The sequence below is a fragment of the Polypterus senegalus genome, chromosome 15, assembly GCF_016835505.1.
Source record: "Polypterus senegalus isolate Bchr_013 chromosome 15, ASM1683550v1, whole genome shotgun sequence".
Lineage (NCBI taxonomy): Eukaryota > Metazoa > Chordata > Cladistia > Polypteriformes > Polypteridae > Polypterus > Polypterus senegalus.
Window position 1 is genome coordinate 91,429,964 of NC_053168.1, and position 15,872 is coordinate 91,445,835.

Genomic DNA, 15,872 nt, shown 5'->3' on the forward strand with positions numbered 1-15,872 from the left:
ACTGACGACATGAAGAATCGTCTTTGGAATCGTCCCCGCATAAATCAAAGTCATCCAGACGATCTAGAGCTGCATAATTAGATCTGGACCACCCTGTGTATATATATATATATATATATATATATATATATATATATATAGAGAGAGAGAGAGAGAGAGAGGGGGGTATTTCTATTAACAGAAAAAAGGGAAAACTAATAATGAGGTTTAACTTCATATTTAGGCTTAAGTTCTTACACTGTTTGGAAAGATGATCATCTGTCCAAGAATTGCAGGATTATTTGTCAGCTCTGTATAAGTAGCCCCCAATTCAGGTTTGATTGTAGAGTTCAGAACTGCCTTTTTTTCTTTAAGATTGAGGACCAGCCCAAGCTCCGGCAAAGGCAAGCAAGATGGTCTACTCAGGCCAAACAGTGTGTGATAAAGGTTCACTGCATCACAACGCAGCCTCCAATCATGAGATGTACCTAGAAAGCATACAGAAAATAAAAACACTTTTTTATCAAGTAAAAGTAAAAGTATCAAAATACACAGTTCAAACTAACTAACAGCACATGCTTTTAAAACAATTCATTCTCTTAAGATGTTTAGGTTACAGTTCACTATCTGGAATATAAAATGCCTATATTTTTCTCCTGTGTGTGTGACTTCTAACAGAGTTTGGTATATGCACTAAATTACAAGTAACCTTCAATTATTTCAGGTGTTTGTAAGATGTATGTATTTTAGTTTTTATATTGTCATCTTACTCAAGACATTACATAAGATGATACATGAAGAGTGACCATCTGCCACTGAATATTGACGGCTCAACTGTGGAGGTCGTCAACAGCACCAGATTCTTGGGTGTCCACCTGGCAGACAACCTCACCTGGTCCTACAACACCAGCTGTTTAGCCAAGAAAGCCCAGCAGTGGCTCTACTTCCTGCGTAGGCTGAGAAAAGCCCATCTTCCACCAGCTATTCTAACAACATTCTACAGAGGAACCATAGAGAGCATCATGAGCAACTGCATCACTGTCTTGTTTGGAAATTGCACAGTCAGTAATCATAAAGCCCTACAACATATAGTGAAGACAACTACGAAGATCATTTGTATCTCTCTTTCTTCCATCATGGACATTTACACCAAACGCTGCATCCGCAAAGCCACCAGCATTGTGAATGACCCAACACACCCTGCACACACACTGTTTACACTTCTGCCATTGGGGAAAAAGGTACCGAAGCTTTTGGGCCCCTACCACCAGAATGTGTAACAGTTTTTTCCCCACAAGCAGTCAGATTTCTGAACACTCATGGACTGATCTGATATCCGATATGTGTGTTCTGCTCTGCAGTGTTGCACATGTTTGCACATTTGTCTCTCAAGCACCTTGTTATATATTACGTTATGTTATGTACAGTATCGTGGATTCTTCGGTGTTCTGTGTTCTATGTAGCACCATGGTCCTGGAGGAACGTTGTTTCATTTCACTGTATGCTGCACTACTGTATATGAATGAAATGACAATAAATACTCTTGAATCTTGAAATGTTGGTTTTGGTAATAATAATAATAATAATAATAATAATAATAATAATAATAATAATAATAATTCATTACATTTATATAGTGCTTTTTTTTATCAGTTACTCAAAGCGCTCATGGTAATAATAGTTACTTTCCTCCATAAGCTTATCAAAGATAATCACTTACAAAGAACTCTACCAAAGTGTTCCTACTCAATGCTTAACAGTTATTTTTTATAACCAATCACTTTCCCAAATGCCACCACACACACTTCAACAGAAACGTGTATGTCTACCAGGAGTTTGGCACCATGGCAGCAAGAAATATTTTCCATAAAACTTTGACAATAAACTAAGCAATGTCTCTTTGCATGAGGCCATGGCCAATGGTGGAAAAGCTGCACCTTATAACAAGAAAAACATTAAAACAAAGAATAAAAAGAAAAAAAAAAAGAGAAAAATAAACTTATAGACGGATATCCACGTTTTTTAGCATAGACCAGGGTGTACTCACAGTGGCAATTCATTCCATGCCCAAGCACGTTTATCCACATTTAACCCTGCAAAGTCTAGTTCGTTTGACTAGTGTGATTGGTCCGTGCTGGGCCATGGCCCGTTTGGGAGCGGTGGGCCCAAACATGGCTGAGTAGCATTTGGGAACAGTGTGATCATTAAATGTGCCCGAGCACGGAAAGCAGGCATGATGTCAATGATGCGACAAGTCAGACTTCTCATTTCCTTCAATATTTTTTGAGTTAAAGAGACGTTTTTATTCTTAACTTACACATGAACATCAACTGTAGTTGGCAAGAAATGCTGCAAATTCCTCCCTTGACATCATTTATCTTCGTAAAAATCTTGTGCAGCACAATAAACAGAAAAACGTTGCACTGTACACTCATTAAATTTGTAAGAGGGTAGACCATTATTCTGCCTTAAATGACTCCAAAACAACCCAAAATAAGTAAAATCATTTTGACATGCTCGTTGTCACTTCGTGTTTGGATCTTGTTTTGACTTTAGGCATAGTCACATGGTCATGACGAAAGCATGCCTGGAACCAGAACGTCAAGCACAGTGTGAGTGCAGGCCCACAGTTTAGTAGGGAGCAGGGACAATCGTGCTTGGGCATGGTACGGAAACATTGGAAATGTGCCTAGTGTGAGTACACCCTCAGATGCGCCCATCCCAGGCCAAAGCAACTGGACAATAAACTGAAAGGATGGATGGACATAAAGAATGATAAATACTTCTTAAAAAAAAATGTTTATTGAATTAAATACAATGCATAAAAGAACAAATAAAACTAAACATTCAATAATCATGTGTATATGAGATAAAAAGAATTTACAAAAAAAATTATTTCCATAAACAGTTTAAGATACATGTTCAAGACTTTAGAAACAGAAAGAGCAAAAAAAGGAAAAAATTAAACTATTTTCTCAACACTACATATCTTCACAAACCTCAAATACTTTGTTGTAACATTCTTTAAATATCCCACCCACCTCATGCTATACATTCAGTATTTACAAGTAACAGGAAGATAAAATTGATATTACTGAAACAATCAATACAAAAATTTAAACTTTCATTTATTTAGTCATAAATTAATTTTGAATTTCCTTAAACAATGGACATAGTACATCCTTACCTCCACGCACATTTATAAACTCCTTAGTTTACACACTGTACTAGCTTTATTTTTGTTTATAAATCACTCTGAAAATTAGAATCGCATTATCAGGGTTCTAAATTATGGATCTTCAACTTCAAGTGGTGGTGGGGCTTGTGCAACTTAGGGTTGCTTAGAGTTAGGTAGTTTGGTGTTTTGTAATCTTCATAGAGTCACCTTTGGTGAACAGAACAGATCACAATGACCACCGGGGCATCATGTATAAACGGTGCGTACGCACAGAAATGTTGCGTAAGAACTTTTCCACATTGAAATCACGATGTATAAAACCTACACTCTGCGTAAAACCACGCACTTTTTCACGGTACCTCATACCATGTCGTACACAAGTTCTCCGCTCGGATTTGCAGACTGGCGGCAAAGCAATGCTACTGTTCCTGTGTGGTTACACCTTATTTTCCTGACGCGGCTTTATAAATACACTGAAACTAACTGCATATTGTTTATTAGTGTAACGCATCTGATTGTAATTAACTTGTAACAATATAATGGTTAAGGGAATAGCCATAGTATTCCAAATACCATAACTGCTTTAGCATTGTTACTCTCACTGCACCTTCGTCTTCTTCTTCTTTCAGCTCCTCCCGTTAGGAGTTGCCACAGCGGATCATCTTTTTCCATATTGCTCTCACTGCACCACTCGGAGTATTTACAGTATATCACTGTATCTGAGTGTGAATCACAGCAGCAGCTGATCGGAAAGACAATTATCGGTATACAGCTTCAAGCACACGCTGCCTCAGCGACAGCAAAACGTTTCAAAGCCTTTCCTGTACGGACACATATTTACATATGATGACGGTATCATTTTTAAGGTGAAATGCAGCAAAATATGTTTATAATATTATACAGATAAAACTTTAACTTCATTTAAATAATCTATATTCTTCACTGGGAGTGTCGTGAAGGATAGAATAATTAAACATGTACTACAAAGATATTTCAATGTTCCTTAAACGTTTTGAAGAATCGGCGCTCTAAGCTTACAGATGGCTTAACTTCCATTACAGAGCTGATTGTGTGGTGATTGGGTATTTGGGGAAAGAAAAGCAAGAACTGCAGTGGTGGCTGCGCCAATATATATTGAATATAAAACAGAAAGAAAAAATAACAACACAGCTAAAAACGCAGCGACAAATTTCAGCAAAAGTTAAATGCTTGTGTCATGAGCACGAGGCGGATACGCAGTGTCTGCAACGGACGTGGCCATCCACCATGCATAAGCTACCTTACTGACATTGGCGGACGAAGGAGCCACCGATTCTTCCTCTGCCCAGTGCCACCACAAGCCTAGAGCCGCACCTGAGTACTGCTGCAATAAATTATTTCATCGAAGGTCGCACACAATCACTGCGCCGTGAAAGCCATTTTTAATAATGTGCTTTAACTCCTATCATCATAAAAATATCACGTATACATCTCAATATTTTAGTTATTCAGAGAGCTGTAATATCCCGAATGTAATGGATTCTATGTCCAGTTGGAGGAAGGGAGCCGGTTTAAGAAGCAAGTAGTAATTCACACACATAGAGCACGTAGAAGATCAAATACAAAACAAAGCATTTAACGTGCTACTTTAATTATGATGTGATTTGAGAAACTGGTTAATTAAACGATTTTAAGATGAAGTTTATGATGTCGAGATTGAAGTTGACATTTCATGCTTTTTCCCCACTGTGTGCCTTTTTTTCTCTGTACCCTAATAAGCTTTCATATGACACTCAGACAGTGGGCTACAACTCGCCTTCTCACGGCGACTTTGATATGTGACTTCTTTTTTGTTTCTGGCACTGTGCGATTTTGTGAACGTGAGCTTTCAAGTTTCTCCAACACGCTATGTCACTCGATCAACTTCCTTTTGTTGATTATACCGCGGTTTATTTCAACAAATAGTAGGTTTTTCCTTTGTCTCCACTTGGTATTCGCTGAAATTCTTATATTTTCTTATATTTTTTTCCCCGTGCTTTTCACAGAAGGCTGAGCTTAAGGGCGATTTATATTGATTTGCATATTCAAAGAGGCGTAATTCTGGGAGGAGTTGGGGCGTTACATAAAGCGCGTGCACGAGCATTACTTTTCACGCTGATCGGGATTTATGTAGCGGAAGAACGTGGAAGTTGGAGTATGCACAGATTCCTGTATCTGGATTTTTCTGTGCGTAAGCACATTTCGGCTTTTGTGCTTACGCCATTTTATAGTGCGAGTTCTATGCACGGCGCTATACATGAGGCCCCAGGACAGTATAAAAAAAAACAAAAAAAAAAAACAGTGTACTCTGACTGGTATAATGTTTCTGAGTCCCATTCCTGGAGACAGTGCATGGGGTCAAGTTAATGGAACCCATACCTGGAGAGAGGCCTCAGTGTGCCATTTAGTGAACCAACCCAGATAACCGAGGTAGGGTCAGCTTCAAATGGCAATGAAGAGCTGTCTTGTTGGCTCACCACCTGCTTGTCAAAGGGTGATGCAAGCGTGACAGTCAGTTGCAATGCCAGTTTAGTGGCAATGATGACTGGCTTTGGAACTTGGAACAGTACCCTTCTAGCGGGGAAGGAGCCTGAGCTAGTGCGGCAGGTGGAAAAATACCAGCTATATATATATATATATATATATATATATATATATATATATATATATATATATATATAATCAAGGCCGAAATTATCGACACCCCTGGAATTTTCCCAGAAAATGCACCATTTCTTCCAAAAAATTGTTGCAATTACAAATATTTTGGTATACACATGTTTATTTCCTTTATGGGCATTGGAACAACACCAAAAAACAGGTGCTGGCAAAAAGCCAAATCTGACATCATTGCACACAGAACTCCAAAAATGGGCCGGACAAAATTATTGGCACCTTTTCAAACTTGTGGGTAAATCATTTTATTTCAAGCATGTGATGCTCGTTTGAACATACCTGTGGCAAGAAACAGGTGCTGGCAATATAGCAATCACACCTGAAGCCAGTTAAAATGGAGAAAAGTTAACTCAACTTTTCTGTTGTGTGTCTGAGTGTGCCACACTAAGCATGGAGAACAGAAAGAAATGCAGAGAATTGTCTGAGGACTTGAGAACAAAAATTGTGGAAAAATATCAACAATCTCAAGGCTACAAGTCCATCTCCAGAGATCTTCATGTTCCTTTGTCCAAGAATATAATCAAGAAGTTCACAACACATGGCACTGTAGATCTGGACGGAAGAGATAAATTGATAAAAGACTGCAACGAAGGATAGTCCGAATGGTGGATAAACAGCCCCAATCAACTTCAAAACATATTCAAGCTGTTCTGCAGACTCAGGGTGCAACAGTGTCAGCTTGAACTATCCGTCAACATCTGAAATGCTATGGCAGGAGAGCCAGGACGACCTCACTGCTGACACAGAAACATAAAAAAGCCAGACTGGAGTTTGCCAAAATGTACTTGAGGAAGCCAAAATCCTTCTGGGCGAACGTCTTTTGGACAGATGAGACCAAGTTAAAGCTTTTTTGGCAAAGCTCAACATTCTACTGTTTATAGAAAACGGAATGAGGCCTACGAAGAAAAGAACACAGTACCTACAGTCAAACATGGTGGAGGTTCTAAGATGTTTTGCTGCCTCTGGCACTGGATGCCTTGACTGTGTGCAAGGCATCATGAAATCTGAAGACTACCAAAAGATATAGGGGTGCAATGTAGGGCCCAGTGTCAGAAAGCTGGGTCTGTGTCAGAGGTCATGGGTGTTCCAGCAGGACAATGACCCCAAACCTACCTCTAAAAGCACCCAGAAATGGTTGAAGACAAAGAGCTGGAGAGTTCTGAAGTGGCCAGCAATGAGTCCGGATCTAAATCCGAGTGAACACTTATGGAGAGATCTCAAAATTGCTTTTGGAAGAAGGCACCCTTCAAATCTGAGAGACCTTGAGCAGTTTGCAAAAGAAGAGTGGTTGGAAATTCCAGTTGAGAGGTGTAACAAGCTTGTTGATGGTTATAGGAAGCGCTTGATTTCATTTATTTTTTTCTAAAGGGCGTGCAACCAAATATTAAGTTGAGGGTGCCAATAATTTTATCCAGCCCGGTTTTTGAGTTTTGTGTGAAATGATGTCAGATTTGGCTTTTTTTCTGCTTTTTTGTGTTGTTCCAATGCACATAAAGGAAATAAACATGTGTATACCAAAACATTTGTAACTGCAACAATTTTTAGGGAGAAATGGTGCATTTTCTGGGAAAATTCCAGGGGTGCCGATAATTTCGGCCATGACTGTAGTCAGTATCTCCTCCACACATAGCATTGTTTCTGGAAACAAATGGTTTTATTGGGGCTTGGTCTCTTTCCTACTCTGGAGTTCGGATCTGTGAAAAACCTTAGGCAGGTGTGGGGAATCTTGCAAGTCCCTGGCTGAAGTCTGTGCAATTGGAGCTTAATCCAATGGATGAGAGGTTTGCCCTATGAATCACAGTGAAGAAAACATGTGACTATTCCAAATATTCAGCCTTCTTACAGACAGTGGATGAGGTGCTCGGAAGGGTGCCGTCCACTGACCTAGTAGTCATACTGGGAGACTACAATGCTCATGGTGGAAATGAAGGAGATACTTGTAGGGGCATGACTGGGAAGAACAACATAATAGATATGAAGTGGAATGGTGAGCTGTTATTGGATTTCTGTGCTAATCGCGAATTGTCCATAACATACACCATGTTTGAACACAAGGAGACTTGCAAGTGTACCTGGTACCAGAGAACCTTGGGTCGAAGGTCGATAATAGACTTTGTAGTTGTTGCACTTGACATGAAACCATATGTTTTGGACAGTCAGTGGAGACAAGGGAAGAGCTGTCAACTGATCACCACTTGGTAGTGACTTGGATTTGAAGCAAGGGTGTGACGATGTGGGATCAGCTCCATGCTCCCATCGGCTGTTCGGGAGCCCTCAAACTCTACACCGTCGGTAATGTTACTGATGAGCTAGACAGTGAGGCAACAACATAGCACGGGGATGGTACAAAGTGCAATGTGCTTCTGGTTCAAAAGTTCAATAAATAAATAATCCAATAAAAGCAGAAGTGAAACATGGAGGTTAAAATCAATAGAAAAACCTTTAAAACAACGAAGTTAAAACCATGCTGGAAGCTGTCCTTTTAAAATCCGGTGCATCCTGTTTCTACTACTGGCGGCCCCTACTTCTCCCGTCTGGAATTCTCAAAGGGAGTAGCCCTACATGCAGCTGACCTTCTCAATGTCTATTTCTGCTGTCACGATTGCCTAACCGATCCTTGGCTCGGTTGGCTCCTTCAGAAAGCAACTTGGGAATTCCCCATGACCAAGGCTCTCACACTGGAGACACCACGTCCCAAGTCCCAACTCCGCTGCCTTCCGTGGCCTAAGCGGAGAGTCACCACCTTCCGGTCACTCCCGCCCTCCAAAACAAACTCTGCAGGAGTGACCACAATTACTACTTCTCCCAGGTGTCAGCCAAACACCCAGGCTGCCTGCTCAGCTGCATGAGCCTGTTCTTGCTCGCTCTCCTGAACCGACTTGCTGCTTCGCTTCCTGCTTCCTCCTGCAACCTCCTTCTCTTCTCTTTTTCTCTTTACTTTTTCTTTCCCCTTTCTATCCATTCGCGCTTCTATATATTGAGAGGGCATAGCAGCTGCAGCACAATAGCAGCCTCAGGAACAATCATGGATGTGGGCAGTCTCTCATCTGTGCACTTAGGTGAGAAAAGCCCACACTGCAGATCGCCCTGAGATCTGCTACAGCCACGCCCTCTCATTAAAGGCAAGTCGCGTGATTACTTATTTAAAAACTGGCCTTTGCTGAGAGAGCTGTGGACCCATAACACCACAAAGGGTGTAGGCTAAATAGACCAAAGAAAGTCTAGAAGTGCAGTTAGGGTTTCCTGGGAACATCTAACTGAGGCTTCTGTCCATGATGAGTATGACATCTACCTCCAAAAGAACATCTCTGATGTGCAGAATGAAGTCGAGGACTTTGCATATGAATGCACTCTGTTCAATACCTCAGTTGTAAAAGTGGCTACTAAAAGCTGTAGCCTTAAAGCGGTTGGGGCAGCTAATGGTGACAACTCTAGGACTTAATGGTGGACACCAGAGGATAGAGAAGATACAAGAAGGTGGCTTTCAAGGAAATGCTTTCGGTGTGATTTCCTTTCTGGAGTTGGCATATTCTCTCAGTGTGCATTTCCTTCTGGTGCTCAGGTTTCCACTCACAGCCCAAAGGCAAGCAGGATAAGTGGCTTGGCAGTGCTGAATTGGCTCTAGTTTGTGTGTGTTCATGTAATGGGAAGGCATCTGGTTCAGGGATTGTTCTTGCCTTGAACCCTGTGGTTTTTGGGTTAGGGTTCAACTGCCCCATTACCATGCTCTGAATAAAAAAAATTTAAATATGGATATATTATTACAACTGAGTATTATTTTAATAATATGTTGATCTCATTTGCCTTTTAGAAATAGTTAAGTGAGAAAATATGCTTGAAAACAATCAAAAAACATTGACTTTTTATTATATGGCCATTTTTATTTGTCTCTTTATGACTCTGCTGTCACTATGATAATAATCCTTTTCTTCAGTATAAAATTGGTTCCTCAAATTAATAAGTTTAGGAATCCTTGGTTTAGAGATTTGAAGCGCATGCTTGATGCTGTCAAACTCTTTTGTTTAGTGCAAGTGAAAGTAGTACTTATCTGAGTCATGATTTGTTCTATTTAGAGCTCTATTTAGAACTCTGTTACAGATAATTTCCAATTCATCATACACATACAATAAAGTACCAACACATTTAAATTACAATGTATTAATTGTTGTGTAAAACTCATTATTGGAATTGTTTTTAACAGAATATATAAACAATACTAAATTAATGTATTTATGTATGGTTGGATAAACGATTTGGGTGGATCAGTTTGAAATGCTCACCCTGGTGCCCTGCTTGCATTAGAAAAAAATAATAATTTTTTAAATGGAAAAATCCAAGTTTTTAATGACAGTACAGAAACTCACATCAATGTGTTTTCCAGCACCAATCACTATTCCACTTCAATCACTAAGATTATAAACCTGTCCAATTAGACCATAATCAAAACACTTTTAAAACAAAAATAAGAGCAGGTAAGACACGATCAGAGCAGGTGTATAATAAGTCACTTTTATGAGATCAGTCATTTGATATGTTACTGTGCTGCAAAAGGATGGCCTATTCAAGAGAGCCTAGGGGTGCAGCAAAAGGTGAGAGAGACATTAAGAATTATGCTTTCAACACTGTCAACAATTTTGAAGGATCAAAAAAAAAAAAAAAATACAAGACAAAGTTAAAGATCGGGCATTGTGATCTGAACAAAAACAAATAAGTGCATTTGCATTTCTATTAAAAAAAGTCACATCTAACGTCTCATTTTCATTCTGTATTCAAACCTGTATTACTATAAAAAAAAGTTACATCTAATGTCTTATTTTCAAATAAAATATTATTTGCAGTTTAAGAAGCGCTTTTTTTTAAACAGGTATTGTAAAGCTTGGATCACAGAGTTAATTTTAGTTACACAAATGACAGAAAGTTGAGTCCAGGTTGGGTATTAAATGTTCTAAACATTATGCGACAAACTCGTTATGCAGCAAGATACAGCAGAGCAGCTATGGAGCTCATCTTGCACCACTGACATTAGAGATGGTGAATAGCCAGCGACCCCAGTCACAATAGTATATGTATTTTCCTCATATTCGTATATAATAATGAAATTTCTGTTATGACGAAATATTTTTATGATCTCATGAATTTCATTACAACAGGATTCCACCTGTAAAAAGATTTAGAGTTGTTTTTTTTCTACTTTAATGCCTGTAATTGATTTATTACTGACATACAGTGGGTACGGAAAGTATTCAGACCCCCTTCAATTTTTCACTCTTTGTTATATTGCAGCCATTTGCTAAATCATTTAAATTAATTTTTTTCCTCATTAATGTACACACAGCACCCCACATTGACAGACAAAAAAAAAGAATTTTTGAAATTGTTGCAGATTTATTAAAAAAGAAAAACTGAAATATCACATGGTCCTAAGTATTCAGACCCTTTGCTCAGTATTTAGTAGAAGCACCCTTTGCTCAGTATTTAGTAGAAGCACCCAGAGATGCTCAATTAGGTTTAAGTCAGGGCTCTGGCTGGGCCATTCAAGAACAGTCACAGAGTTGTTGTGAAGCCACTCCTTCTCTGGAGTGACCTAAAAATGGATGTCCACCAACGTTTACCATCCAACCTGACAGAACTGGAGAGGATCTGCTAGGAGGAATGGCAGAGGATCCCCAAATCCAGGTGTGAAAAACTTGTTGCATCTTTCCCAAGAAGACTCATGGCTGTATTAGCTCAAAAGGGTACTTCTACTAAATACTGAGCAAAGGGTCTGAATACTTAGGACCATGTGACATTTCAGTTTTTCTTTTTTAATAAATCTGCAACAATTTCAAAAATTCTTTTTTTTGTCTATCAATATGGGGTGTAGTGTGTACATTAATAAGGAAAAAAAATCAATTTAAATGATTTTAGAAAATGGCTGCAATATAACAAAGAGTGAAAAATTGAAGGGGGTCTAAATACTTTCCGTACCCACTGTATGTGACGTTCATAATTGTGGTAGTGAGGGGGCTCGGGCCTCATGAGTTTTGATACCCTTGGGCCTACAGAGGTATTAATCTGGCTTTGCAATAGCATAACCTGCAACATTCTTAATTAAAACAGAAACTCTACTATCTTTGTAATAAACAGAATATACATTTAGAAGGCACACTAAATGTCTTATTATATTTGTTAAATCAGGGAATCCATTCGACAAGTACTTTCACTTTAATACTTACAGTATATTTCAAAGCAAGTACTCTCTTACTTTTGCTTAAGTAGAACAGTCAATGGGGTACTTCAACTTTTACTAGAGTACATTTTGATTCTTTATTTGAACATCTACTTAAGTGAACTGTTTGAGTACTTTCTCCACCACTGTTTGGGATCGTCTTCACAAGTGATGGAAAAAAAGAAAGTAAGATCAAAAAGTGTATTAGAATAGCAGGGGTTGTACTGGTCCATGATAGTGACACAGTACTGAGTCAAAACAAAAGCTTTTAGTTTACCAGTCAATCTAAATCCCTGTCCTCACCTGTGATAATGAGCTGCGGTTAATGACCGAAAGAACAAGATCACGAGAACAAGCACCAAAATGAAGTTTCTTCACAGGGCAGTTGGGCCGATATTCTGTGTTAGGGGGAGATGCTCAGCGATTACCTGCCTCTCTAGATAAGAAAGAGCCAGTTGAGGTAGTATGGGTATGTCGTAAGAATGCCCTCCACAGGCTGCTCCCCCTAGAGCTGGTCTGGCCACATGCCAGTGGGTAGACACACTGCGGGCAGATCCGGGGCACACTGGAGGGATTTTGTCTCTTGGCTTTCTTGGGAACACCTGGGAATTCTTCAAGAGAAGCTAGAATTTTTAGCTGGGGACGGGAAGTCTATGCTGACCTGCTGCTATTGCCACCCTCACCAGGAGAAGTGGATAGATAAGAAAAGATTAGATGATCATTTTAATACTGAAAGCAGATTTAACGGTAAAAGAGTATTAAAGACAGCAGCTAGTTTCAATATGCTACAAATAAAACAGTCAGCCTGAGCATTTCTTATTATAGTATCAGAATTTTGCACGCTGACTATGTCTGTAGTAAAGACTATACAATTAAGAATGCTATTAAATTTAATTAAAAAAAAAAATCATACCTGAATTCATCAATTTCCACAGGTGATCCACAAGATCCTCACTGCACAGAGGGGACTCCTCATTCTTTGTAAATGGTGGATTTTTACCCAACATGCTCAATATCTTATGCCTGAAATAAATATTCAAAAATCCTAAATAAAATGACAAATATAAAAACACAAATAAATTTGAATGGGTATATTATAGCTTGAAAAATGTAACTTTGATACATATCGTAAATTTAAAAATATTTTTTTGTAAATAAAATCCCTAAAAAGTACTGTAAAATGTGTTATAAGAAAATAAATCTGATGGACAGCCTAAATGATAATTAGGAAGTGTCTGTCCTGAAACTTGGCAAACACAAAAAGCACTGCTTTGTAAGATTCCTTGGAATCTATACATTCATAAAAATTTAGTTAAAAATGTCAGTCTGTATGTCCGGGAATCATCTGATTTCCATGAAATTTGGAATGTACAGGTGCCGGTCATAAAATTAGAATATCATGACAAAGTTGATTTATTTCAGTAATTCCATTCAAAAAGTGAAACTTGTATATTAGATTCATTCATTACACACAGACTGATGTATTTCAAATGTTTATTTCTTTTAATTTTGATGATTATAACTGACAACTAATGAAAGTCCCAAATTCAGTATCTCGGAAAATTTGAATATTGTGAAAAGGTTCAATATTGAAGACATCTGGTGCCACACTCTAATCAGCTAATTAACTCAAAACACCTGCAAAAGCCTTTAAATGGTCTCTCAGTCTAGTTCTGTAGGCTACACAATCATGGGGAAGACTGCTGACTTGACAGTTGTTCAAAAGACTATCATTGACACCTTGCACAAGGAGGGCAAGACACAAAAGGTCATTGCTAAAGAGGCTGGCTGTTCACAGAGCTCTGTGTCCAAGCACATTAATAGAGAGGTGAAGGGAAGGATAAGATGTGGTAGAAAAAAGTGTACAAGCAATAGGGATAACTGCACCCTGGAGAGGATTGTGAAACAAAACCCATTCAAAACTGTGGGGGAGATTCACAAAGAGTGGACTGAAACTGGAGTCAGTGCTTCAAGAACCACCACGCACAGAAGTATGCAAGACATGGGTTTCAGCTGTCGCATTCCTTGTGTCAAGCCACTCTTGAACAAGAGACAGCGTCAGAAGCGTCTCACCTGGGCTAAAGACAAAACTGCTGCTGAATGGTCCAAAGTTATGTTCTCTGATGAAAGTAAATTTTGCATTTCCTTTGGAAATCAAGGTCCCAGAGTCTGGAGGAAGAGAGGAGAGGCACAGAATCCACGTTGCTTGAGGTCCAGTGTAAAGATTCCACAGTCAGTGATGGTTTGGGGTGCCATGTCATCTGCTGGTGTTGGTCCATTGTGTTTTCTGAAGTCCAAGGTCAACGCAGCTGTCTACCAGGAAGTTTTAGAGCACTTCATGCTTCCTGCTGCTGACAAACTTTATGGAGATGCAGATTTCATTTTCCAACAGGACCTGGCACCTGCACAAAGTGCCAAAGCTACCAGTACCTGGTTTAAGGACCATGGTATCCCTCTTCTTGATTGGCCAGCAAACTCGTCTGACCTTAACCCCATAGAAAATCTATGGGGTATTGTGAAGAGGAAGATGCAATACGCCAGACCCAACAATTCAGAAGAGCTGAAGGCCACTATCAGAGCAACATGGGCTCTCATAACACCTGAGCAGTGCCACAGACTGATCAACTCCATGCCAAGCCGCATTGCTGCAGTAATCCAGGCCAAAGGAGCCCCAACTAAATATTGAGTGCTGTACATGCTCATACTGTTCATGTTCATACCTTTCAGTTGACCAACATTTCTAAAAATCCTTTTTTTGCATTGGTCTTAATTGATATTCTAATTTTCTGAGATACTGAATTTGGGACTTTCATTAGTTGTCAGTTATAATCATCAAAATTAAAAGAAATAAACATTTGAAATACATCAGTCTGTGTGTAATGAATGAATCTAATATACAAGTTTCACGTTTTGAATGGAATTACTGAAATAAATCAACTTTATTATGATATCCTAATTTTATGACCGGCACCTGTATATTTATCTTGGTCCTAGTCAGAGTATAAGCTACCTTTTTCTACCCCCAGATCACTAGGGTCAATGTGGACAGCTTATTATAAATAGTGAGGACAATAAAAAGAACAAATGACATAAAAATCTTTGTCCTGATGAAGCATCTATAGCTGATATCTTGGAAGTGATGGAAATAAAATTCAAACCCACCTGAAAACAGGAACAGTACTTGTGCCAAGAAGTAGAAAATGCACACAATATCTGTGAGGGACGCCACCATCACAACTAAAATACCAGTGAATAATAATTTGAATTATTAGCCTGGTTGGTTAAGAGGAACTGATGCAGCAAAACTTTGTATATTTGGGGATCCGTTGTTTTCCCATTGCAATAGATCTGACTTTTAACAGTCAGATAAAGGAACTGTATTTGGACTATGTAAATTTCATGTTATGTGCTTATGTCATGTGTGAAATATTTTGGTCATGCAACTGATTGTGGTTCTTACTTGTCTCCATTATGTTTTGTTATATTTTTATCTTTTTATACAAATATCTGTTTGTCGCATTTGCCAAAATAGTGCAGAGAATATCCTGCATGATAGATGCTTTTACTGAGAAATCTCCTTAACCAAGCTTGCCTTTTGAACACTCAAATTTACTGCACGGAGAATTATTATGAACAAAAAATTTTAATTTGTTTAGCAGATAACTTTATCCAAAGCCACTTACAAAATAAAATATCTTAAAAAGAGAACAAAGTAAAAAAAAGGTTAAAAATAAAGTAAAAAAAATAGAAAAATTAAAGTAATAAAAATGTATAGTGAAATGTGACAGTAAATAATGCTTCATGAAATGTTTT

At 38.6% G+C, this 15,872-nt stretch overlaps 1 protein-coding gene across 3 annotated transcripts in view; it reads right to left on the minus strand.

Annotated features, from left to right (window-relative positions):
• Window positions 1-15,872, minus strand: part of taf2 (TAF2 RNA polymerase II, TATA box binding protein (TBP)-associated factor) — a 379,690-nt gene that overhangs the window by 48,045 nt on the left and 315,773 nt on the right. For 2 of the 3 annotated variants that reach the window (XM_039736433.1, XM_039736434.1), the window contains 2 exons: window positions 12,973-13,082; window positions 238-467 (listed from right to left, as the gene is read on the minus strand). In XM_039736433.1, the coding sequence (XP_039592367.1) occupies window positions 238-467; window positions 12,973-13,082 (340 nt within the window). Of the gene's footprint in view, window positions 1-237; window positions 468-12,972; window positions 13,083-15,872 lie in introns of those variants that run through there. The other variant, XR_005630659.1, reaches the window with a different exon arrangement.